The 23,977-nt window shown below is 42.4% G+C and overlaps 2 protein-coding genes across 5 annotated transcripts in view; both read left to right on the forward strand.

The window, feature by feature from the left end:
* UBAP2 (ubiquitin associated protein 2) overlaps window positions 1–23,977 on the forward strand; it is a 418,367-nt gene that overhangs the window by 98,809 nt on the left and 295,581 nt on the right. The gene's annotated exons all lie outside the window — the stretch shown is intronic.
* The window catches only part of FAM219A (family with sequence similarity 219 member A), a 95,408-nt gene that overhangs the window by 44,335 nt on the left and 27,096 nt on the right, over window positions 1–23,977 (forward strand). For 3 of the 4 annotated variants that reach the window (XM_030237046.2, XM_030237047.2, XM_030237048.2), the window contains exon 2: window positions 10,007–10,106. In XM_030237046.2, coding sequence (XP_030092906.1) covers window positions 10,007–10,106 — 100 coding nt within the window. Of the gene's footprint in view, window positions 1–10,006; window positions 10,107–12,902; window positions 12,992–23,977 lie in introns of those variants that run through there. The other variant, XM_030237049.2, reaches the window with a different exon arrangement.

Consider the following 23,977-nt stretch of genomic DNA (forward strand, 5'->3'; position numbering starts at 1 on the left):
TGTGTGATTTTTATATTTATTATAGAGCTTTAAATGCCAGTGGGCATCCATTATGGTTCCTGATAAATCTCTTGAGAATCATAGAACAATCTGAGTTGGTAGGCACCCAAGGGGACCACAGAGTCCAGCTCCTGAATTTGCTCAAGACAACCCCAGAAGTTACACCATGTGCCTGAGAGCATTGTCTGCAGGCTTCTTGAACTCTCAAAGGCTTGGTGCTGTAACTGCTTCCCTACAGAGCCTCCATTCCGGAGTGGTGGGACCCCACAGTGCTTCTTCAGGGTTTTTTTTGTATCCTCCTTACAACCTGTCTCCTTTCCTGGGTTGAGACCACAGTCAGAGAGCCTGCAGAGCCAGACACCCTTGCTCTCTGAAAAATGGGAGGTTTACTAGGTGCAGGAGACAGGCAGAATGAAAAATTATTCTCACAGAAGGAGTGAACAGAAGAAGCAATCAAGCAACTCAGAAAAGGATCTGAGGGATTATATTAAAGGTGCCAGGGATATTCCAGAAGTGAAAAGCAAGACCTCGTTCATCACACTTGTACAGAAGTTGAACATGTAAAAATCAGCTGCCCTACAAAAACAAAACCCAAACCAACTGGAAAAAAACAGGTGACCCCAAATTTATGCTTGTAATAGCTGTGACATTGAACCATTGATTAGAGCCCTTGGTCCGTTGAAAAGGGTGGATGTGGAGCCATCCCAGCTTTTCCGGCTATTGTTCTAACAGCCAGAGATTGTAAAAGCTTAATAACATCATGTTTGCCACGCTGGATCCAATCAATGGCCTGTGGCAGCAATTATCCGGTCTCCAGGACATTGGTGGGAACTAACATCACTGCAACAGGGCTCTCCTGGTGTCATTTGTATTGCCCCAGGTCTCTTTTTGTCAGAATATGTCACTTCTGCAGAACCCAAATTTCTAGTGTTTCATTCAGCCAAACTTTGATTTTGTCTTTCATGTACAGCTGGGGCAGCCTACCTGTTTGTGGAGGGAATCCATAAACCATTCTGTATATGCTGACAATAATGGCATTTCAGTAGTAGGCTCCACTTGTCTTGCACTTCCTCAGCCATTTTCTCTAGCTGTTAGAGTTCTCCTTGGGAAAGAAAGGATAGTTCCCCGGAGTTGTCCATGGGAAGGAAGCACACTTCCCCTTCACTATGCAGGAGAGTCTCTGAAACTTTCCATTTGCGGTAGAAAACTGCTCTCTTTTTGAAACCAGGCTGTTCCTCTTGGTGAGGCTCTGTTAAAGACTTAAAGAAGTAAAGATGGGACACAGACCTGAAATAAGCTCTCAACAGTAACTGATGGGCACAAATTCAGTCACAAAAGAACATGCCATGCTCCCTTGCAGACTGCATGGGGCTGTGCAGTTTTCCATAGGATTCAACTGCAACATACAGCCAAGGACCTGGGCTCCTGTTTCTGCTTCTTTTCCAAACACGCTGTGACCTTGGCTCTGACACATTGCTCAATTTCTTAATAATTTTAAGAATTTCTTAATATATTTTAAACCTCAAGAGTTGAGGTTTAAAAAGCAGTTGTAAAGTTGTATAAGGTTTTTTATAATCCTGGTTTGGCCAAATGCCAGTTTCTAAACTGACTCTTACAATAGCTACAAAGGAATCTGTGATGCTTTTGCACCTTGAATACTCATGTTGCACCTCAGAGCTGTGGCTGTATAATCAGAGGCACAAAAGGAAAGGTGTAATATCTTCACATATATATCCTTTACAAGGAAGGCATTATTTTGATACTGAATCATCCTGAATATATACCTCAGTTAATAGCTGGTTTTAAATAGCTATTGCATGCCACTTGGTAAGTGCTGCAGGCAGCGTGGAGTGCAGTGTGGCATTTCTCTAATTTGCAATGTTAATGATCCAATTTAAGTCATGTAAAGCTAGCACAAGATACCAAACTTATAAATGCATGTGATAATAGAGATGGCTTATGTGTGTGAAAGAGCCTGGAGGGAAATACAGTGTTAAATATACTCTATCATGATTGAAAGGAAAGGGCTGGGGGCTGCTTGTGCTGCTGGTTTCTCAGAGGGAAATCTAACAGAAATCATGTAATTACTCCCGTTTTTCTTGTTTGTCCCTCAAATGCTTTCCCAAAGTATTTGGTCTAGTTATTGCATTGGTGCTTCCTCTGCTACTGTAGACTCCCAGGATTAGTCATACAGCATAATCTAAAAAAAAAAAGTTTCTTCCCAGTGCTGCAAATGTCATTTTTGATTAGGAAAACAGATCACTGAAACATCTTGTTCCCTTTCCACAGCTTATGCCTTTCTGTTTGCTACATTTTGTTCAGCCTGGATATGGCAGTCGAGCAGAACCTTTGTGGCCAGGGTTCCAGGGGGGCGTTTCAGCACCGGCATGGCAGCACCCACAGGGAGACTAGCACTTCTCTTCTGCCCCCATTTGAAGCAAAACAGTGATCTGAACTCCTGGCTACCTGTCAGTGAGCTGAGCTATCCCAACTGCAGGTGTACAGAGGAAAAGTCATTTTAGTGACCTGCTGGTTCAGTTTAATTAATAAGACTAAAGGTTTTAATCTTGCAGCAATATTAATGCTGCTGGCTTCTCAGTTGCTGATATAAAATGGTTTCAAACACCAATTTGTCTTACAATTATAAACTAATCAGGTTCAAAATCTGGATCTTGTAGTGGATATTGCAGGCCTAATTTGTTAAACAAGATCAGTTCAGTATTTGCTCAGAAAAGAAAAACAGTAATGTTGAAAATGGTGCATTGGCAGAGCTAGTAGAAAGTCAATAAACAGTTGTTGTTTGTTGCTTTGTTGAAATGGAGTCAGTAGCTATCAGAATATTTTTCAGTACATCAGTCACTGTGTTGCCAAAATGTCATTTATTTTGACTTTGGTACAGGGAGGGTGGGGATGCTGAGATGAACAGTTACTGCTCTGTATCTGGAGGAGTGCACATTTTGATGAAAAGTGACAATCAATGTCTTCCTAGGAGCCTTCTGCTCTGGGCCCCATGTGATTCTGGAGTCCCTTCAACATGTGAGACTTAGGAATAAGATTGTTTTCTTCAGCTCTCCCAGAGAGAAGGTGGAGGTCAGTCATGGTCCTTGGAGGTGGGTAGGGGAACTTGGAGAAAATCTCTTCCAGGGTTGACCGGTGTTCTGACTAAATAAGTCTGGCACAGAAGGAAGTTCTTCTGTTAAGACAGTTGGGGAGAGGGACCTAAAAAGACCAGGGATCTTCACAGTTTGCACCAAATCAGGATCAGTCAGCCTGAAAACCAGATCAACTCTGTTGACTTCCAGTGTGACATCAGTTTCTAACCTGGGTTTGCACAGCTTCGTCAGGCAAATGTACATCTCCTTAGCCCTACCTCTGCAGTTTTTTATGATACTTCCTTGTAATCCTACTGCAATTTAAGATAATAATTTCTTATTCTCATTATGAGAAACATGAAAAAAAAACACTACTCTTTTTCTCCCTGGTGGCCCTTTCTGTAACTGAAGACAGCTATAATATTCTTCCTTAGTCTTCCCCTTTCTTCTCTGAGCAATCCCATTCTTCTATTTTTCTGGGGTGGTTGTAGCTTCTAGCTTTTATCCATAGGAATGATAAGAGGATTACATATCTCTTGAAAAAATGGGCTCCAAAACTGAAGCCCATTAAGTGAGCTGAAGCCCACTGAAGAAATTAGTTAAGCTGAGGCCTGAGGAAGAAATCATGAGAGAGTCTTTTGTGGGGCTTTCTGGTTCCATTCCTGCTGCATATCGCCCTGTGACTTTTTCCTTTCTCTTGCCAAACATGCTATTATTACTGACCATTGTTTGTCTATACATTTGGTTTGATTCATCATCTATATAAATCTGATCCCCTGTAAATTTGAGCCTTTCCTTTATGCTGTTTCTTGCATAGACATCAAACTGTGCACATCTTGGTTTTCAATCTTTTTGTTCCTGGTGGGTTTTTTTGGCACTTTATGTTCACAGATACTTTAGGTCTATATTGTAGGGATATGTAGGGGCTACAGAGGTCTGCTGTCCAACACAGTGTGAGATTTTACATATCTACCTGTGTACAAAGTCCCCTTCCCAGAAGCTTTCTATAGCCAGGTTTCTCAGGAATACCTGGCATGGTAGAGCCTGAGGCAGAGGGAATCTGCCAATCTGCCGACAGCACAGCACTTTCTGTTCCCCAGGGCACAGACTGAAGGTATAAATATTTATTAGCAGCACAATGTTCTAGCCCAAGAGTCTGAATGACAACACTGGAATTACAGAAACTTCTCGTTGACCCAAATGTAACCCCTGTGTTCAGGGTGTGTGGTTTCTCTCTTGTTTTTCTGCTCACTAAGTCAGTCCCCCATGCATAGAACATCTATCAATTTTTCAGACTCAATGTTTGATGCAGGAAAGAAACAAAACATTTGGACTTGTCCTTTCCTGTTAGCATTTGTGTGCAGTATGCAATCCACATGGGCAGTTCCAGAAAGCAGATGTCTGCTGAGCTGCAAGCACTCGCTGTAAGCAGTCACTCCTGTGTTGGTACTGAGATTTGCAGCATCTTTTAAGTAGGACAGAAGACACAAGTACATCATTGGTGGATACTGCAGAGAGACAAGTTAGCTGGATGATATTCTTGATCTGTTGGCTCATACTGATACAACTGATGGTGGTCAGATGGAAGCCTGTGTATTATGGAGAGAAGTGATGGTCAAGCCCTGTATACTAGATCTTTCCTTGAGATTAGAGGATGAGGGCAATTTTGCCCCTCTGCTTTTATCCAAAAAAAGCAGCAGAGCTGCATTGGTGGTTGATTTCCCACAGACAGCAAAGTGGAGAACATTTTCATAAGAGCTGTAAATATGACTGATTTTGAGAAGGAGGGGCAAATAAAGATTTCTCAAGTTACACATATGTTTTCACAGTGCACCTGAAGACCAAAGAAATTGTGTGTGTCCATTCCCTTCCACATGCACTGGGGTCCCTGAGGATTTGCAGAGAGGAAAGTGAGGCAATGTTAAGCTTGCAAGGGGTCAGAAGTGTTGACTGTGAAGAAAGACATGGAAAGCTCTATTTTTCCAGGTACTCCAGGTGCTACCAGGGTCAGTTTGTACCAAGCACCCAGCGCCGTCATTTGGGGCTACCTACCCCACAGTCAGTGTGGGTTAGTGGGAGGGGTAGATAATAAGAGTAAGAGGCTATTGAGCTGATGCTTTCTTAAGTACTGCAAAATGGAAAGTGATTTAAAAGAGAAAAAATAAAAAAACCTGCTAAGCATGCCATCTTTCTTAATCCCCAGATTTCAGTTTAAAGTGTTTTCACCTTCTGTCTGTGCTCCTGAATACTGATGATTCACAGCACTCCTGCTCCACAAAGGTTCACTGGAACTGATTTCTGATGTTCAGAAATGACACATGGTACACACACTGTGGGACATGGCTGCTCCTAGCAGGAGGGCAGTTTTCAACATCCTTTGTGTTGAGCCTATAGAAACAAGCAATCTAGTAAGAAAACTCCCTGCCGTTCAAATGCTGTGATTGTGCATGCCCAATTAAGCTGTGAGCATGTGAGGAGAAAACTTTGATTAAACTCTGGCCCCAGCCAAATGTTCATGCAGTGCCCTGATTGAATATATATTTTCCTTAGGCATGAAGACATAACAGAAGCCTCAGGAACAAAAAAAATCCCTTAAATATATTAAATATCTTTAGCCATCTACAGTCACTGCAGGGACTTCTCAGCACTTGCCTTTTGTTTGGGAGCGTTGCGTTGTCCTCAGTGAGCAAAAGGAGTGAGCATCATCTGTCCTGGGACCAGTCACACCGTGTAACTGAGATTTTGATGTTGGGGGCGGAGCTGTGTGTATTGCTGTAGGGCGGCTTGTGAAAAAGAAAAAAATTGCCAAGTGACTTCCGATAGCTAAAGCCTGTGTTGAATCTCAGTGTGCTCTTAGGCATTCACTAGCAAAAGGCTAATCAGTCAAGTAAACGTTTCTCTGGACAGTTGAGCTGTAGCAAGAGAACTGCATCCATTCAGTATGCACAGAAGCAGAGTGTGTTTGTGCAGAGACAGCTCCAGCCGAGCTGGCGTGGGAATGCTGCTGTTTTCACAGTGGGCATTGTTACTATGGAGTCTTGTGAGTTGCTGCAGAATGTCTTTGAAGTGATGGATGGGAAATATGATAGTGTCTTGCCACTCCTGGGCCAGGGATAGATAGCTGCTGGAACTGGGAACATTGTCCCTGGCCCAGCTGTGTTTCTTCTCAAATCCATTTTACTCTCTGGGGGGAGTGGGCCTGGCCCATGCATGCAGTGGTGGTCACCCACAGTGATGGTGTTTGTGATCCCTCTGTGATCTCTCTGTTCAAGCTGCGGATCTCTTGTGCAGCTGTAATGTGCAGCTGGCACTGAAAAGTGTCATGCCAAACCTTTGGGAAGAATTCCTAGGTCTGACTCTGCTACTATGTTCCGCACCATTTCCACCTCCAGTGTCAGAAACCCTACCAGCTGCCAAGCCTTCTCTCTAGACTGTGGGGAGAGGGAAAAACTTCTCCAAGGACAGATTCATGTCCTTTTAAGAATGAGTGTCTTAGACAGAATGAGAATAATCATTTTTTGAAAATCATCTTGGTTTTCTTCGGAGGCCTAGGAAGCCTTTTCTGTGTGTTTGATCTAAAGCCCATTTTTGAGATTTCTCCAGCTGAGTTCACTGGTCCAGGCTCAGAGTTCAAATCTTTAAATGCACCTCAGAAGATTTCTCCCCTCCCTCTGTTGATGCAAATGGATGTCTCTTGTCATGGTCAGGTTGCCTACAAAGGTAAAGCTACTGTGAGCACATCAGTTTGCCACAAAAGGGAAGGGCTGGTTTGGTTTTAGAGTTTTAGCATGATGTTAACAATGTGAACCTGGGCTAGTCTAGGAATGGCCAGACCCCTTCTCTGCCGTGTGGACTTCTGGCTTTGAACTCAGTGTACTCTCTGCTGGACTGCACCAGCACAGGAGACAATGTCATCACACTATGTTAGTTCCCATAATATGTCTACTCCCATGCCTTCCTGCAGCCAGCAGATTGGGGCTCACAGGACTTCCTTGTTGTGTTCAGTAGGAACTAGGAAGCATGCAGGTCTTGGAGTCGTGTTCCTTAGAAATGACTGTGTCCTGCCTTTTCCCAGACTGGCAGAGAAAAGGTATTCATCCAGGAAGCCTGGACACAAATGGTGCCACTTAGCACCATTTGGACATCCCTCTTTGAGAGCATTCTGGCATGTCTGACAGACATGTCCTTTGTGTTATCTAGATGTTCGCATGAGTAGAAGTCCAAAGATAAGGGAGCTCATGTGAATATCTCAAGCACTGATAGCTGGATGGCTTTGGAGCCAGCCAAGGATTGTTGGTAGTAACAGCCAAGGATTGTTAGCAATAGGACACTGAATAGAACAGGGCTGGAGAAGAGGCCACATGGAGGTAGAGCAGCACTTTTCTGGGACAAACATCCTTATCCTGGCTCCTGGAGATTAGCACAACACAACACAGCACAAGTGTAGGAATGAGGTCAAGAAGCAGGCATGTAGGAGGATACCACCAAATACCCTGAACCCTCCAGCCTATTTCCACAATTTCCTCCAGTGCAGGGAGACTCGTCTAGAAAAAGTTACCCCCACAAAGCCCAGATATGTGTGTACCCCAGGACCCTGAACACCCCATCAGCAGCATTGAGAAGGGAGCCAGGACGGCTGAGCGTATCCCCAGAGGGCGGGCGGGCGGGAGGGCGGGAGGGAGGGCGGGAGGGCGGGCGGGGTGGGTGGCGGTGGGGGGAGGGAGGGAGGGCGGGCTGGGCGGGCGGGTGGGCGGGTGGGGGCTGTTGGTTCTTTCTTCTCTTTTCTTCTTTCTTTCTTTTTCTTCCTTTCTTCTTTCTATTCCTTCTCTTCTTTCTTTTTCTTTCTTCTTATTCGTTCTTTCTTTTCTTTCTTTAGGTCTTTCATTTCTGTGCGGGCGTTCTTTTCTTTCTTTCTTTCTGTCTTTCTGTCTTTCTTTCTGTCTTTTCTTCTTTCGTTCTTTCTTTCTGTCTTGTCTCTCTTATGTCTCTCTTTCTCTCTTTCTCGTACTTTCTCTCTCTCCCTCTCTCTCTTTCTTTTCTTCTCTCTTCTTTCTTTCTTCCCTGCTTAATTCACCTCTTTCTCCCTTTCCTGTCACCTGCCTCCTGTGATTCTAAACGCTTGCGGAGTGCTTAATAGGAGGCTTAAGAACCAATATACCAGATTTCCATGACAAGTGTGTAATTTACTTTGTAAGATTTGTGGACCCTCTAACTTTCGACATTCCTTTTGTCCACAAGCATCTACAGATCTTGGTGCTCCCTTCCCCTGAAGGGCGAGAGGCCACACTCTGATGATTCTTTCCTGCAGCTTAGGTTCTGACTTATTCCCTTAATCTGGGCATGTTTGAGACCAGATTCATGTTCCAAGCATACCACATGAACTTATCTATGATTTGCCTAAATGTTCTCCTGGAGGCTAGTTTTTTGGTTTTCAACTTTCTCTTACCTTTTTACCTAGTCACTAAACTGCTACATTAGAGGAAAACTGCAGCAGTGGCTGCATTAGATGAAAGCAGAAGAAATTGTGTTTTGTTCATCATTGTCCTTGAATGTGAGGTCTTGTACACACCATATGTTTTAAGTACTGTCAAGGTCTACTGGGTAGTGCAAAGGAACAGGATTTTCTTAAAATGTTATAACCCTACCTATGTTATTTAACTAGTTTCCACCAAGCTAGAGCCTAATTCAAAAATTACATTTTATCTCTTAAGCACAGTGTATTAAAATAGCTAATGTGCACTGAGTGGCTCAACAAGTGATAGTTTTTTTTTACTGAGAGTAAAGAATGGTGTAACCTTACTTTGAAACTTAGTGACTCTGCTTTGTATATAGGTGTCAGTGCCAAATTATGAGTTGCATTTTACATGCAATTGTGTACAAAATAAAAACTCAAGAAACTAATAGAGAGACAATATCAATTCAATAGTTTGTAATAGTATTTTTAGTATTTAATTTATGATGCCTTGTATGATTTTCACAAGTAATGGTTTGTTCATGTATTAGACCTAATGCTGAATTTTTGCCTTGCATGTGCCTCTTTAGCTGTGACATACCCAAATTTACATACACATATATCTATGTGCATGTTCAATTTAATTTCTGTCTTCTAGATGGGAGTAAGAACATGTTTGAAAACTAGTTTTAATTTTCACTGTGGTGCTAAGTGGAGAGAGTTCAAACAGGTTTGCAGTTTGGTGTGAAAGGACTTCAGTTCTTTTTATCTGTAGTAGAACCGTCTGAGTTGGTAGTTTGTTTCTCTCTCAAGTTCTTTGATGTGCTGCACCACAAAGTTCAATACATGTTGTCTGCCAGTAGGCAGGAGCAGAAAGTGTTTGGGGAGATTGGTTTTCCAGGGGGGAAATTTTAGTGACAACGAAAGGTACTGTGCTGACAGATCTTTCCTGTCTGCCATGAAATAGCCTCCCAAGAGGGAGCAGAAATTGAATTCCCCTACCTATGTAGTCCTCAGTCCTTCCAAGCTGGACTTCCACACAGGCCTGGTCTCAAACTTTTTAGTTTTAAGTTTGAATTTGAGTGGTCTACTTGGAATTCATCTGAAACTGTAAATATGTTTCATACAACACCCCAAGGAGTCATCATGTGAAAATTATTTGGGACTACTGCCAGCTCAGGCTGAATTTGAACTAGTGACCCGCCATCCACATTATACTCCCAGTATCATCCATCATATAAGCCTGATGTCGAAATTTGGCATTTCCAGAGGTACTTTTAACATAATAAATGTGCTTCCAAAGTTCTGTGTTTTGCCCCTGGGTACCAGTGTTCAAAACACTGGCATGTTTTTTGCTCCCTCTGAATGTGAAGGGAGTCAAGTTGCCTAATAGCCACTCAGAGAAGAAGCTGCAGAACTATCAGCTAAACCTTTCCGTTTTGTTTCTGTTCTTTCTTAACAGGATCCAACAGCTGCAGCTATTTCGGACAGAGATTGTGATACGAGAGAGGGAGAGACTGTAGCCATGAACTATAAGCCATCTCCACTTCAAGTAAAATTAGGTGAGTCTGTGCTGATGGAGGGTGAAAAGGCTGAATCCAAGGCCTGAAAGACAGGATCATATGCAGATCTCCGTGCATGTGTCTGAGCATGCCATCAAGGCTCAAGCAGCTCACAGAGCAGTTTTATCACTGTGATTCTGCTGCTGTGATTCAGGGAACTGACCTACAAACATGTAAAGCCTCTGTATCCATGGATGTGGCAAAGAAAGGAAGCAATGCCTTAAAAGCAAGGCATAGTTCTTTTAAACCTACAGATTTTTTATAAGCTGAGATCAAGGCTCGGCCAAATAAAGAATGAAGATAATATGGAGGGACTGTAAAAAGAAGAGAAGACAGAATAGTTGCAACAAAAGGGAAAGGATCAGGGAGTTGAGATGCTACCATAAAAAGAGCTGCATTACTGTGAGATGAAGAACTTTTTAGTCCGTAAATGTTCCCACACAAATACTCATCCATATCTGAGCAATATTTTTTAATTCTGGAATCAGAATCGTCCTGTTACTACATGACACTGCTTCCTTTCAAGGCTAATGGTTGCAAGAGCAATCCACACATGCCTGTCCTGCCTCCAAAACCTGAGCAGCTATTTAGCCACACAGCTTCAAGAACCTGATGACAGACAAGCCAAAGGAACAGTGTGCTTTTTGCTAAAAATATGGAAATCTAAATGTGGAAAATTTCCCAGTAGGAGCAGGAAGGAGTCCCCTGGCTGTCCTTCACATCAAAATAAGTGATGTTGAGAGGATGCTGCTGATTGAGGGTGGTTATGCAAGCCATGAATACTCTGAAACAGTGACTGCTTTTCAGGAAAAGGCAGGGAGCAGCAGTGTGTGTTAATGACAGCACAATTCGTAGTTTGGTAGAAGATTATTACTGCCAGCATGCCATATGCCACCAGGATCCTTTTTCGCTGCCAAGAGAGTTCTTTAATGTTACTAGACAGATAATTACTACTGCAGTAGTTGTTTTGGATAATTTAACACCAGGAAACAGGTTAGAGAGCAATTGATGCTATTATTGGTAAGTCTGCAATATTCTTGACTTTCTAGGCAATAAAAATATCCTCCTGAGATTCACTAACCTGACAGGAAATTGTACTTTTTTAGACTTGGCTTTGGTAAGTCATGACACCATTCTAGGAGATCAGATAATTGAAAATAGGTTTGAATTTGGGGTAAAGAAGTTCAATTCATACAAATTCAATGAAGAGTAATTTGAGGTAGATCTTTCACCAATCTCTGTATTATGAATAAAGCTGGCAGAATGAGAAACTTGGGAAGTCAATACACATCAGGTAGTGTTCAAGGAGAAAGTATCAGAAGAAAGGACATTACTAATTAAGTTCTCCAACAGTCATTTTGTGTATATGTTCATTAATGACTTTTACATAAAAAGCAGGAGTCGGCAAAGAAAATTTAGTAGAGCGTATTTGAAGGGAATAAATACAAAAGAGACTCAAAAATGTCATACAGGAAAAAAACATGAAAACTGAAATAATAGAAATGAGAAAAATAAGACAGGAGAAACTCATTATTCTGTAAGCTGAAATTTATCAGCTGGAAATGACTACATCAGTTGATTGTAAGGTTACTATTATTGAATTGGACTAATACATGAAAACAGGCCACAGTCGCAGTTCTGCAGAACTTACTAGCTTTTTTCCAGGAATCAGATAAAGGAGAATGGTTAGCTCTTTCTGCCAGAACGTCTGCTTTTCCACACAGGAAGCATTCTCTTTCATTTAGCCAGTCCTGAGTAGCATAAAGAGTCAAAGAGAGGTACTGGAAGTGTTTGAACAGTTTTTGTAGTAGAGGCCAGGACCTCCTTTCCCTCTGGTCCTTCTGCCAAGTGAACTCAGTGCTGACCACAGTATGCTTATGAAGGTAATAGAGGGTGAAACCTACCTCCTGAAGAGGAATTGCCCTGAAGGCTGACAAGCATCTTCCTGCCTTGTCTCCAGAGAGAAGTCTGCTCCAACACATCTCTGTGAAAACAGTGTCCCTCTTTAATGAAGTGAACACATACCTAGTGGCACTTGGACCATCTTTCTACTCTTAGCCATACTCAGATGAGCTCTAGGTTATCTGAAGCAAAATGAGACTAACAGTATTGTCTGTGTCCAGTGTAACATGCCTTTAATCCACACAGCTCCTGCTACTCTTATTCTGAAAATCTGCCCAGTCTCTTTGATTTTCTAGAAGCTTAATCACTGCATCTCCCAGCTCTGGCCACCATTCCTCTGACTAGATTTTTTTGTCCCGTCTGCATTGAACTTGTCAGGGTTGTTTTTAATCTGTTTAAGGCTAGAAAAAGTTAAGGTGGTACATAAATTTTTAATAGCTTATCTGGCAAAGCCATTGTTGGGGATGGTAGCAACTAGAGGCTTAATCCTATTGCAGGTTTTCCATATGGATGGTGGCATTTTTCACTGTTAAATCAGAATCAATTGTTCAAATGTCAAATGTTCTGATGGAAGGTTGATAAATGTCATTTTTCAGTTTGCAGAGATTCATGTGTAAATCTGTCGTATGTGCTTGCTGGAAGCTTGGTTCAAGTGAGCTCAATTAAATACCAACCCAGCATGAATACAACTTTTGCTTCCAGATGCTGCAGTGATTGAAGTGTGACAGAAAGAGTGTGAAAACTGCTCATACTGCACACAGATTTATCCTGCTGCTTGAGTGGTCTTTTTCTTGGTGGTTTCTTGCACTCTAAATAAATACACTTGGCTACATGTTTGCTTGACGGGGGTCAGTTAGATACAGGAAAAACTTCACAGGTGTCTTGTATTTCTAGTGACTTTTTAGAGGTTGTACCTGGCTCATAAATGGAACAGTGCTTGGTGCTAGGGCCACATCAAGAAAAGAACCTCGCAGCAAGGGGAGGTAAGATCTCTAACTTCCCACAGGTCATAATTTTCAACCTTTATTGATACTGTATCTGCATTAATTATGTATTTGTCACTTTTCTAGTACTCCTGCTTTGTCTTTCCATCCAGAGGGGCAATGCTCAGCCTTGCTTCTTTCTTTCTTTCATATCATTGATAAGGAGACTCCTGACAGCAAGGGTTGGGGGCTGGGTGTACATTAGTGCTTAGGAGATGTCTCCAGTTCCATCCTTATTAGGAACCATATCCAGATGGAGCACATACCACAAGCCTTTTGAAAACAGAGGAGAGTTATGATAAGGAGAGAGAGAGAGGAATAAAATAATCCCCAAGTGTAAATCTCAGGGCACCGCATCCACTGGAAGGCAACAGATCCTCCTAGCATTCCCAGGAGATGAGATATTATTTTAATGAAGCTTATGCCATCTGCTTTTCTATTTTGCATTTTTAATTTCTCTTCTCTGGTCTGAAATCCCTACCCAGATAGTCTGTGTCTGTCTTTCCTAGCAGTCATGACATTAGTTTGTGTTAAAACAAAATGGGTAATGTGGAAATTGTTTGTAGTCCTGTAAAAAAGGCAATAGGTGGGATGAGGGGTTGTGTGGCAGAGGCTTCATCAGCACATCCACCACACTGGGACCCTGGCAGTACATGTCCTGCATGCCTGTCTGCAGGTGAACATGTGGGAGAGAGGCAGAGACACTCACAGCTGCCTTCAGCCCACCAAGGTGCCTGTGGCCTTAGATGTAAGCACCTCCTCTCCTCAGATTAGATAGGGAATAAGGCACTGTTTTCAGAAGGTTCCTTAAAGGGGCCATAAAATGTGAAAACTGAATGTCTAAGCTAAAGAAACTGAGTCACATTTCAAGGATGTTACTGGAATGCTATTCACTTAGACCAAGCAGAACTGGTAGGATTAAAAAGCAACAAAAACACTGTCACAAGGATATAGAGAGTGGTGTTCCCTGGTGTGTCTGACTTGGACAAAACTAATTTGTGACTGAGCCCTATCTTGGTAGAGATTGAAGTGCACAGAGGATATAATCCATCAGGATACACAGGCTGATGACATGTCTGTATTGTTAGCTCCTGCCTTCCAACATGCTGCAGTGTATTCATGACAGATATTGAATTGCTCTGTGGTCAGAGAGGAATAGTACCAGGAGTATCAGTCAGAACTACAAAGCCCTCAAGGTTCAACTGAACAAAATTGGTGCATTTCTGGCTGAAACTTTACAGAAGGTCTCTGATCCCAGTAAACAACAGACTGCCCCACATGGCTTCTGAGATTGATCTTTCAGTTGGTGTAGGTGTTTTACCCCTTCCCCCAGGGTTGGGTGTGTGTTCAGAACTTGTCTTAAAGCTCTCTGTCAAAGAGCCACAAAGCGCACAACAGAGCAAACTCTCCTAGTGCTGCCCAAAAGGATGCCATGCTCAGAGATCCCCTTCCAGGACTACTCTTGCCTCAGGTCAAGGTGCAGAACTGGGAAGTGCAGTCCCAAACAGTGCCAGCAGAAAGCATCTTGTGTAGGCTAAAAGGCTTTCTGTCTACCTCCATCTGTGGCTCCTTTTCTGCATCATCACTTCCCAGTCTGCTCCAAAACTTTTGATTCTGAAGCTTTTCATAAAAACAGAATAATAAAGGGGAAGTTGAAGTAGACTGGACAGATCAATGCCATTAGTGTATAATTTTGTCAGTATTTCAAGTACTGTACTATTCCCAGTTGCTCTTCTATAACAAGGTGATTAATGCTAATTAGGTACAGCAGCTGTTGTTTCTGGGAAGATGCTCTGTAGGTAAATTAGGGAAACATTTTATAAAAAGGCTCTAACTCTTAAGCTAGGTCCCCAGGTTCCAGCTCTGTTGACAGAACTGCAGATTTTCATATCCATAACTGTTTGCATGGTGACCTCAAGTGACATCATTACCTTAAGTGCAAAAAGCCATTTTGCTCCTCTGGGAGCACCCATTTCCTTGAACACAGTCTGTGCACTGTGCAGGGGGAAGGGTGGGGTGAAAGCCAGAGAGCAGGAGCAATACAGCACTGCTATTGATTTTCTTCATGAAGACAGAAGTGCAGCCCACCACTCGGACGTCTCATGGAGCTTGGGAGGAATTTATTTAAACATTTTTTCATCTCTTACTACTCTTTCCATTTATAAGAGAAATGGCATATACAGATTTATGATAACATCCTTCCTGTAGGAGATTTCCAGGCTCTTTTTGGAAAGGATGAGAGAGTGAACAGCTGCATCACATTAAGGGTAGTAGAGCTGTCTGCAGACAGAGCTGCAAAGATGAGGGCAGAAAACCAATTCTGACAGGCATATTATTGCAGATTAGTTAGAAGAGAAGTAGAGGGGCAGAAAGAAAGAGGTGCCTGAGACAGGCTTGGGTAAGGAGTAAAGCCATTCAGACAAACTGGAACAAAGCAATCACTGGATTTCAGCAGAAAGATCCAGGCAGGAGGGAATGTGTGAGGGAGTGAGACAGAGGGAAGGGAGGTTCCAGACAGCAAATCCCAGGAGCAGAGCATGAGCACATGAATATGGGAATGATGTGGCATGAATGTCACCAAATGACCTGGCTTTTTGTATCACTGTAATTTTGCTTGATTTGTTATGCCACTGCACCAGGGCTTGGCTGACCTTGCCCAGCCCTGCACAGTATGTGCACCTCTCCCATGACACATTCCTGGGTACCAACACATCTCATGAGCCAACACACTCACACCCACTCACATCTTGTGTTGCACACACCACGCTTAGCTAATACTCCTTCAGGTAGAAAGTTGTGAAGAAGGAAGCTGTAATGTAAGTGGATAATTTTGGGGTGTTACCTGCTGTTCTTTAGCCAGTCCATATTTTTTATCCTTCCTGCGGTCTGATACTATGGGAAGGAGAGCTAATCCTGAAGATATTATTTTGTATTGAGAATGGGCCAAAACATCCAGAGTCTGAATGGGGGTTTTATGCCTGAAGGAGAAACCCAGAATGGCAAATTACAGGTTCTCTTCTATGTCTGACCCACCACAGTCAACTCACCTCAAATATGAGAAGCAGCTCAGAAGGTTGTGAAGAAAACCAAACTGAGCAAATTATTGAGATTGTCTGATAGAAATGAGAAAAAAATCAGTAAAAGAAGTAAGAAGGGAGGACAGTAAAAAGTACCTGATCTAGCAAAGCCTAACCCCAGCAGGCGGCACCACAGAGTGGTCTGTTCAGAGGTCTCATTACCCAAGTACATGTTACTCTCATCACTGTTTCCTGTGAAGCATGTAGAGAACTGGTTTAAAAGGAAGAGGTCCCCAGAGGTGATTTACAGCTTGTTCCTGACATTAAAAAGATTAACAGCAGTTGAGATGATAAGGCTGCCTGCTCAGGTGTTGATATCTTCAAAAAAAATCAACTCAGAAAAGGGCAGTAGTACTATATTCTGGCTCCTCAAAGTCCTGTGTCCTTAAATGTAGGTTCCACCTGTTCCACCACAGTGTAACTTTTCCCCAGTTCTGAATTACAGGTGTTACTATTTCTGTAGTTCCTTCTGATGCCTCCAAAGGTAGATGAGTTCCTGCCTAGCAGTTGAGGGAAGCAAGTATAGCCCAGTATAATTAATGTAAATTGGCTCCAGAACAGACCACAGCATCTACAGACAGTGTTGGGTGATGCATTTATTTAATGTGTTTGATTTATTAATGATAAGCCTTAAACTGTGCTTGATGGTAATTGAATTTGTTCTGATTTTCAAGAGATGTGGGCTCCCATTTTGTCTTCTCTGTACTGCACTCTCAGTTCTTAACAGGGAAAGGTTACTGTCTGCTTATTGAACGTGGGGACTAAAATGCTCCATCAGCAGATCAAGCTCTATGAAGTAGAGATAACATATACTCCTCAAAGGGAAGGAGCATGTCTTGGTATAGTAGGTTTGCTGCAATTCTTGGTTTTTAGCTGCTGTCCTTATGGACAGAGGATATGTTCACAGCAACCTGAAAACTTCATGTTGCTTCTCTGAGATATTAAAGGATTCTTTGGAGACTCAGAATTCATAAAAACATAGAATTTTTTCATAAAAATTCTATGTTTTTATGAATTATGTTTTCTTAATTCATAATTTTATGAATTATGTTTTCTTCAAAAACATAATTCATAGAAACCTTGGTATGCCACAGCAGGAGAGCAGAATAGACAAGGATGTCATCCGTATCATGTGTCCTGTCAGTTGTAGAGCCTTGTTTGGTGAAGGTACCATGGTGGTCCTGGTTGCAGACCTCACCTGAGCATGAGCAGAGGTACACCCAAGGATCCCTTCTTCTGTGACCCCAGGCTTTCTTCCAAGCAGAACAGACAGTGTTACATCCAGCCGTGCACAGCAGAGCCCTGTTTTTCCAGACACAGCCAGTGGTGCAGCCAAACACCACCTGCAAGGCCCAGCTCTAATGTGGCAAGGAGGGAGGTGTGCCAAAAGAAATGTTTGTTGCAGCAGCAACAAAGGACAGTTTTCGGCCAGTCAGCAACAGCCACATTTCATCATGTGCATCAGTTTTGGTCCAGAGGTCTAGGTAGGAGCAATTCCCAAAGGCAGCACAGAAGAAACCACTCTGTATTTGTTCGTGGAAGGAGAGCTGGTTGAAGACATGGAGCAGTAGGGGCCTGTGCTGGGCACATGTTTTCTAGGTTACACAGGTAGAACCAACTCATCAGCTTCAGCTGTTGTCAGCATCTCAGCCTCTTACACCAGCCAACACCACTGCTTTATAGAGAAGCTTTAGGAGAGAGAACTAAGCTGTAGTGAGGATAGCAGGACTAATTGTGCAAAAAGGCCTCTGAACCTTCAGAGTCCTGACTGGGACTAAGAGGGAGTTTTACCTGTTCCCTGACAATCACTTAACTCCTGACAGGAACAGCAGTGACCTCTCCAGGAAAGACCACAGCCTTCCTTCTCTGTCATGTGTAGAAAGTCATTTGACACCTGTCTGTTTCTTTCAAACCTGTCTTTTGGCACAGCTCTTTCCTTGTTCTGCTTGGCAGTCATGCTCTATAAAGCAGGGCACACTGAAGGAAAATAAATCTATTTTTACAGATGTCATATATTTACCAAATTTAATTCAAGAAAAAAGTCACAGCAGTAATTGGACAGTTTGATCCCATTTTTCTAGTTGTTAAACACAACTATCATTCAAAAAGCTTTAAGTGGTGTCTGTATCATGGCTGAGTAGCTTGTGCTGAAGGTATGGTGTTCTGCATCACTCATGGAAATGAGACTTTGCAGCCTGGTACTGTGCAAAATAGCTGTGGTATCCTTTTTGAAACATCTTCCAGAAGGAAAAGAGGAATTGTTGATCAAATTTTAAAATGTTTGAGCATTGTCCAAACCCTCTTTCTAAACTGACTTCTAGGAAAACATGCCCCATAGATATGGGGGTCCAGTTACAGGTCCAGTTACAAGTGGAAAGGAGGGGTAACACATACATTCTTGGCAGATCGATCCAAGTCTTTGTCAAATAATCATCTCCAACCTGTTTAATAATTGTGATCTGTTTGTGTCTGCCTCCTACTAGTAGTAGACTCCTGTTTTCTCTCCACACTGCTTTGCAAACTGTTCCTCTCCCAGACTTCCTCCCACTTTCTGCATCAGTGAAATCATATATCTCACTTTTAGAGACTGCACAGCTGAGCCATTTTTCTCAGTGACTCCTGCCTTCCTTCCTCTTCATGTCCCTTTCACCTGTGAACTCTGCCCAAATTTTACTTTCCTTAGCTCTCTGCCTTCTTTATCCCTTTTGCTGCTTACCATGAGAGGAGCTTGAATTGATTCAGCCCAAGTCTTTGTGAATGTTCCAACCCTTTGTCTCATAAAGTAACACTGTTTATAGCACAATAAAATAAATCCTCTATAGGGCTTTAAAATAACTTTACTGTAAACCGAAAACCATCTCGGTTTTTGCTACAACTTTGATTTTTTTCTGCATTCTGCTCTAAATGGAAGGCAATCCCCACTTTTTCCACAGAACCCACATACCCTCTTTTTTGATCACAGCTGTGAAATCAGTACAATCAAGTCAGCAGGTGTTAATGTGTTCTGGAGGAATGGTGCAGTACTGTTTAGCTCACTAGTCTGAAGCTCATGAGTTTTAAACTGCCTTCTGCCATGAGTAAACTGTGAGCTGGCTGTGAGGAGAAGGTTTAATCACACCAGGTGTTTCAGAGCTGTGGGCTGCTGGCAGCCCCTTGGCTGCAACTCAGCTCCCAAGTCTTACAGGTGCCAGAAAACAGCCCCTCTCTGTTCTCCATCACTACCCAGCCTGACAAGAAGAGCTGTTTTTCAGAAAAAGGGAAAGATTTTCTATTAATTACTTTAAATACTGGTTCTCGAGCTAGAAAATTGAGAGAACAGATGAAGAGAACAAGTGAAACAATTGTACTTTCAAAGTTCATCTGAGAAACCATGTTTGGCGTAATAAATGACACTGCTAAAAGTGTGTCTTGAGCAGGCAAGCATACTAAATATTTAAAGTGATGCTGTCAAGCATGAGTAGTTTGAGTCCATGATGGAGGCTGCCTTTAAAAGTTGGATTTTCTGGTTTGCTTACATTTTTTTAAAAGACAAGTATCGTGGGCTTAGACTCCCTAATAAATCATAGTACTATTTTTTTTTTAATTGACTAAAAGAACATATAACTGATGGCTGTACTGTTCTTCACAAATTCATGTCTAATTCACAATGTAGTTTTGACCATAAAAAGTCTGGGAGACTCAAATCACAAAGCAGCTGTGTCTTTTTTAGCTACTGACTTTCAGCCAGAACATTAAAGACTCAAGTTCAGTTTCTTTTTCTGCCTGAATGCTCCAGCTCTCAGGTTGAAGTGTGGCTTTTTGCAGCCTCTTATCTGTGGGGCAGGGGTTGAAGCAAAATGTGAAAGCAAAACTTTGGCACAGTTATTTCTGTGCAGGAAGATGTCATGTTTTTAGTTCCTCCAAGCTCACATACCTGACTCACATCTGCTTGTGTGCAGAAAAGTTACAATATGCCACAGCCCTTGAATTTGACTTTGGGTCCTTTGGGTTTCCTGTCCTTCACTGGAACAGGATGATCAACAAAAGGAGACGATCTTAGCTCCTTTGTTGGCAGTGTGCCTTTTTTCTATCTGCAGTTAAACATTCCTTGGTACTCGGGAGTTCCCATCTCCCTGAAAATCAGAGTCATCATTAGCGAAGTCTGTGGCTGCTCTGGATCTCGTTGACAAAGTGAATTGAACCCTCCACAGCACATTCACCTGACCTAGAACTAGGCTGTAATCGCTGCTTCAAAGAAGGACAGATAGAGAGCAGGAAAAGGGCAGGGCTAAGGGGAGCAAAACACCATGCCAGTTGTCTCCATTTACCTGGTTATGACCATCAGATGGAACATGACTAGGACTTTAGAGTTCTGAGGAGAAGCTTCACATGAACCTTCCTCTGTGCTATTGAGGAATGATAGCATCATGCCTCAGCTGGCAGTAAATTGTCTGGAGCATCAGTGGGTACTTCATTCCCAGCCTGTTACTTTTCTCACCTTAAAGAAATCCTTTTTCACCTTCCTCACCACGAGGACAGTCAAGCATGCAAAATGTTTCCTGGGGAGATTGTGGCACTTTAACCCTGAAGGCATTGAAAATCTGACTGAATAAAGCTCTGAGCAGCCCAGTCTGATTCCATAGCTGATGCTGCTTTGAGCAGGACTAGAAGAAACTGGTGATCCTGCTTCTGGTTAGGACTCCAGGTTGTTTTTTTAAGATGTCATATAGTTTCTGCTCATTACAAACAAACAAACAAACAAAAAAACACCAAAAAACAAAAAACCCATTCTGTCTGGTTAGATTTTTGGATTCCCAGCATAACCACAGCTGGATTTACAGAGGTAGACTTAGGTGACTTGATGAACTAGTATAAAGCAGTCCTCTGGTATGTCCCCTGGTAAACAAGAAAACCCAATTGCTGCTTGATTTTCACTTCATTATAAATGTTCTTTTTAAGTTTTAATTACTGCTTTTTCTTTTTTCTCTTTAATTCACCAAACCTTCTTGATTGATTTTAAAAACATGTTAAAACTAATTTTCTCTTTTACTTGTATCTCTTACTCATTCTGGTGCAGAGATAAGGAGATTGGTTCTTTTACAGATATGTTTCCTAATTTGCATTCTTCAATGCTGAATGATTTTGTAATATAAGCAAGCAGCTGATTTCTTCTACCTACTGTGTCCTAGCAAAACATTGGGGCAGTAGCACAGGGCCCTAACAGAGTGTACAAAGCAGAACCAAATTAGAGTGTTTGTGCATGTGTTTGTGTGAGGTGACAATCAAGCAGCTACCAAGGTGGCTGTCCAACATCTCCATTTCTTAGACCAGTTTAAGCTCTTCTTGGTGTTAGTCGTGTCTCAACTAGCCTTTGGGAAAGACACTTAGATTGCCAATCTTAGATTGGCAAAGGGATTCTTTTAATCTGTGATTTGGATTTTTAAGGGGAGTGGCAGAAAGAGATCATGACCCAAAGGCTGGTTGTCACACAGAGATCCCTGCCTGCTGCATGCCACAAATAATGTAAGACACAGAAGAAAACAAAAGCAAATGAGTCATCCCATCCCACATTTCTTCCTTTATGAATTCCATGCTTTTTTCCCTGTAGAATGAGGGAATGGATTTAAATCAAAGAAGATTAAAATCCATCCTGGAAGGCGAGGTTGACTATTTTAATGTGAAAAGCACTGTTTTGATCTTCTTAAGATTTTAGGGGAGTGGAGGTGGTGGGCAGGTGTTCAAGACTGTTAAATGTGTAGAGGTTGCATTGGTAAAAAGTGAATGTTGGTCTGCAGCAAACCGATGTCCAGAATACTCCCTCATGGTTCAAGAGTTCAGAACAAAGCTGATTGTTCAAACAAAATATCTAACAATGTTACAGAACAATACTAAAACTTTTCAAAGGCAGGATGCAACAAAAGAGCAACTTGTCAGACCTCACAGACCAGCTCTATAATTCAGAGGCAGGATCACAGAATTGTGAAAAATTAAACAGAGAATATTTGAGGTCCTAAAAATTAAAACTTAGGAGTAGATGATTTGTAAATTGATATTACTAAAAAAAATATTATTCAGGACAGTCCTTCAAAGCCTCTGGGATCTGCTACACACAGATCCCTCTGCCAATCCAACAGTGTTGAAGTCACCCAATTGTTTTCAAGTGGTCCCCAGAGATTTCTGGAAATTGCCCCTTGGGCACTATCTATCCAAACACTGACTTGTGCTCTTTTTTTTCACTTTTCCTTCACATCCCCAGCTCCTTTCACTGTTGTTAGGTGTTGGTTGACCTTCATGAGGTCTGTTCCGTATGATCAGGTTATGAAGCCAGCAGTAAATCCTAAGTACTATTTTTCTCAAGGTCAGCCAAAGTAAGCAGAGTGCATTTGACAGTGCAAGTGAAGTACAAAAACCACAGTCACTTTCCTTACCACTGAGGCCTTTCCAGTGAGCAAAGTGTGTTAGATTTATCCCCTAAATTCATCTCTCCATCTTACTGGGATTTGCCACTACAAAGCACCCTCTCCAGAACAGACAAAGCAGGGACGCTTTGTTGAAGGTCTTGTTTATTCCAGTTCACTGCTTTTAAGCACGAAATAAATGAAATTTACGGAAGAAAATACTTTCTAGCTCCGGTTTCCAGTGCACTTCTCCCCAGAGTGATGTAAAAGAGCAGTGGCTCTCTGTGGCTTTTTCACCAGACATTGCTGCAGGCGTGATTCTGTCAGAGCTGTTCTGACAGCTTTGTCATAGTGTGGTCAGGGGAGGAGATGCAGCTTGCTTTCCTTTATATTTTAGTGGACCCTGGAGACCTGGCAGGAAGAAACCTTGTTTCTGTCATTGGGCCGAGTCAATATGACTTCAGGCACCCAGGGAACAGATGCAGGAGATAGAAAATTGCTACTTTGAGCTCTTTTTCTGATTGTTCTCATTTTTATGTCTATGAGTTCCAAGTCAGGACATGTCTCCTCAGTCAGATGGCTTTGCTGGATTGTTTATTGAGTGACCAGAAAATCATGATCCTTACTCTCCTTCTCCCAGTGCGCATGCTGCCCAAGGAGAAGAAGCCCTGTTAAAGACAGTTCTTCAGATCCCAGTGCCCTCAGATTTTGGCTTAAGTGCCATCCCTGGAAAGGACAAGGCTGTCAGTCCCTGGGCTTCCTCCATACCTCTGCTGAAGAGGAGTTAAGGTTTTTATTCTCTGAAGCCTGGTATTACCCTTCCATTCACCTCACAAATGCAGCTGTTAGAAGCCTCAAAGAAAGCAGAGAATATTTTCTGCCCTGCTTTCCCTCTGCTCACAGCTTTTCCTTTTTCAGCACTGACTGTGCCAGCATCAGTGGGGTGGTGAGGCTGTCCGGAAAGCTGAGTGTTAATGCTGTTTCTGTCTGGGTCTTGGCAAAAACCAGGCTCCTTCCAGCGCAGTGTGAGAGAAGGAGATTCCAAACTTGAGTCACTGAACATGCATATGTCTGTGTGTAGACACTTCATCTCCTCCATCCTCCCAGTACTTGAACTTCTTCCCTCAGGGGACCCAGTGTCTCATTCCCAACCTCTCCTGCAGACATCCCAATTCAGAGTGAGTTTCTGATGTCGCTTTACAAGTGAAGTTGTCTTAAGGAGAGATAAACCTGACCCCTTTGTTTTCTGTCCCCAGGGTAATTTGAGATACAGTATGACCTAAAAGTTCCTCATGCTTGTGTGGAGAGAAATAATGAGGCAAAAAAAGACAACAGTTGATGGTGTTAACCTGCATGCAGTTGATTGGCAATGGAAACCTGTGTTCTTGATTCAAATCAGATTATGAATGGAAAATTAGATTATTTCATGAAAATGCATAGCAAAAAGAAATACAGAGCAAGCTTGTATCCTTACAAAGACTCTTTAAAATCTCAGCATGCCTTGACATTATACCTCCCTGCTGTCATGTCTT

This window comes from Serinus canaria, chromosome Z, assembly GCF_022539315.1.
Source record: "Serinus canaria isolate serCan28SL12 chromosome Z, serCan2020, whole genome shotgun sequence".
NCBI lineage: Eukaryota > Metazoa > Chordata > Aves > Passeriformes > Fringillidae > Serinus > Serinus canaria.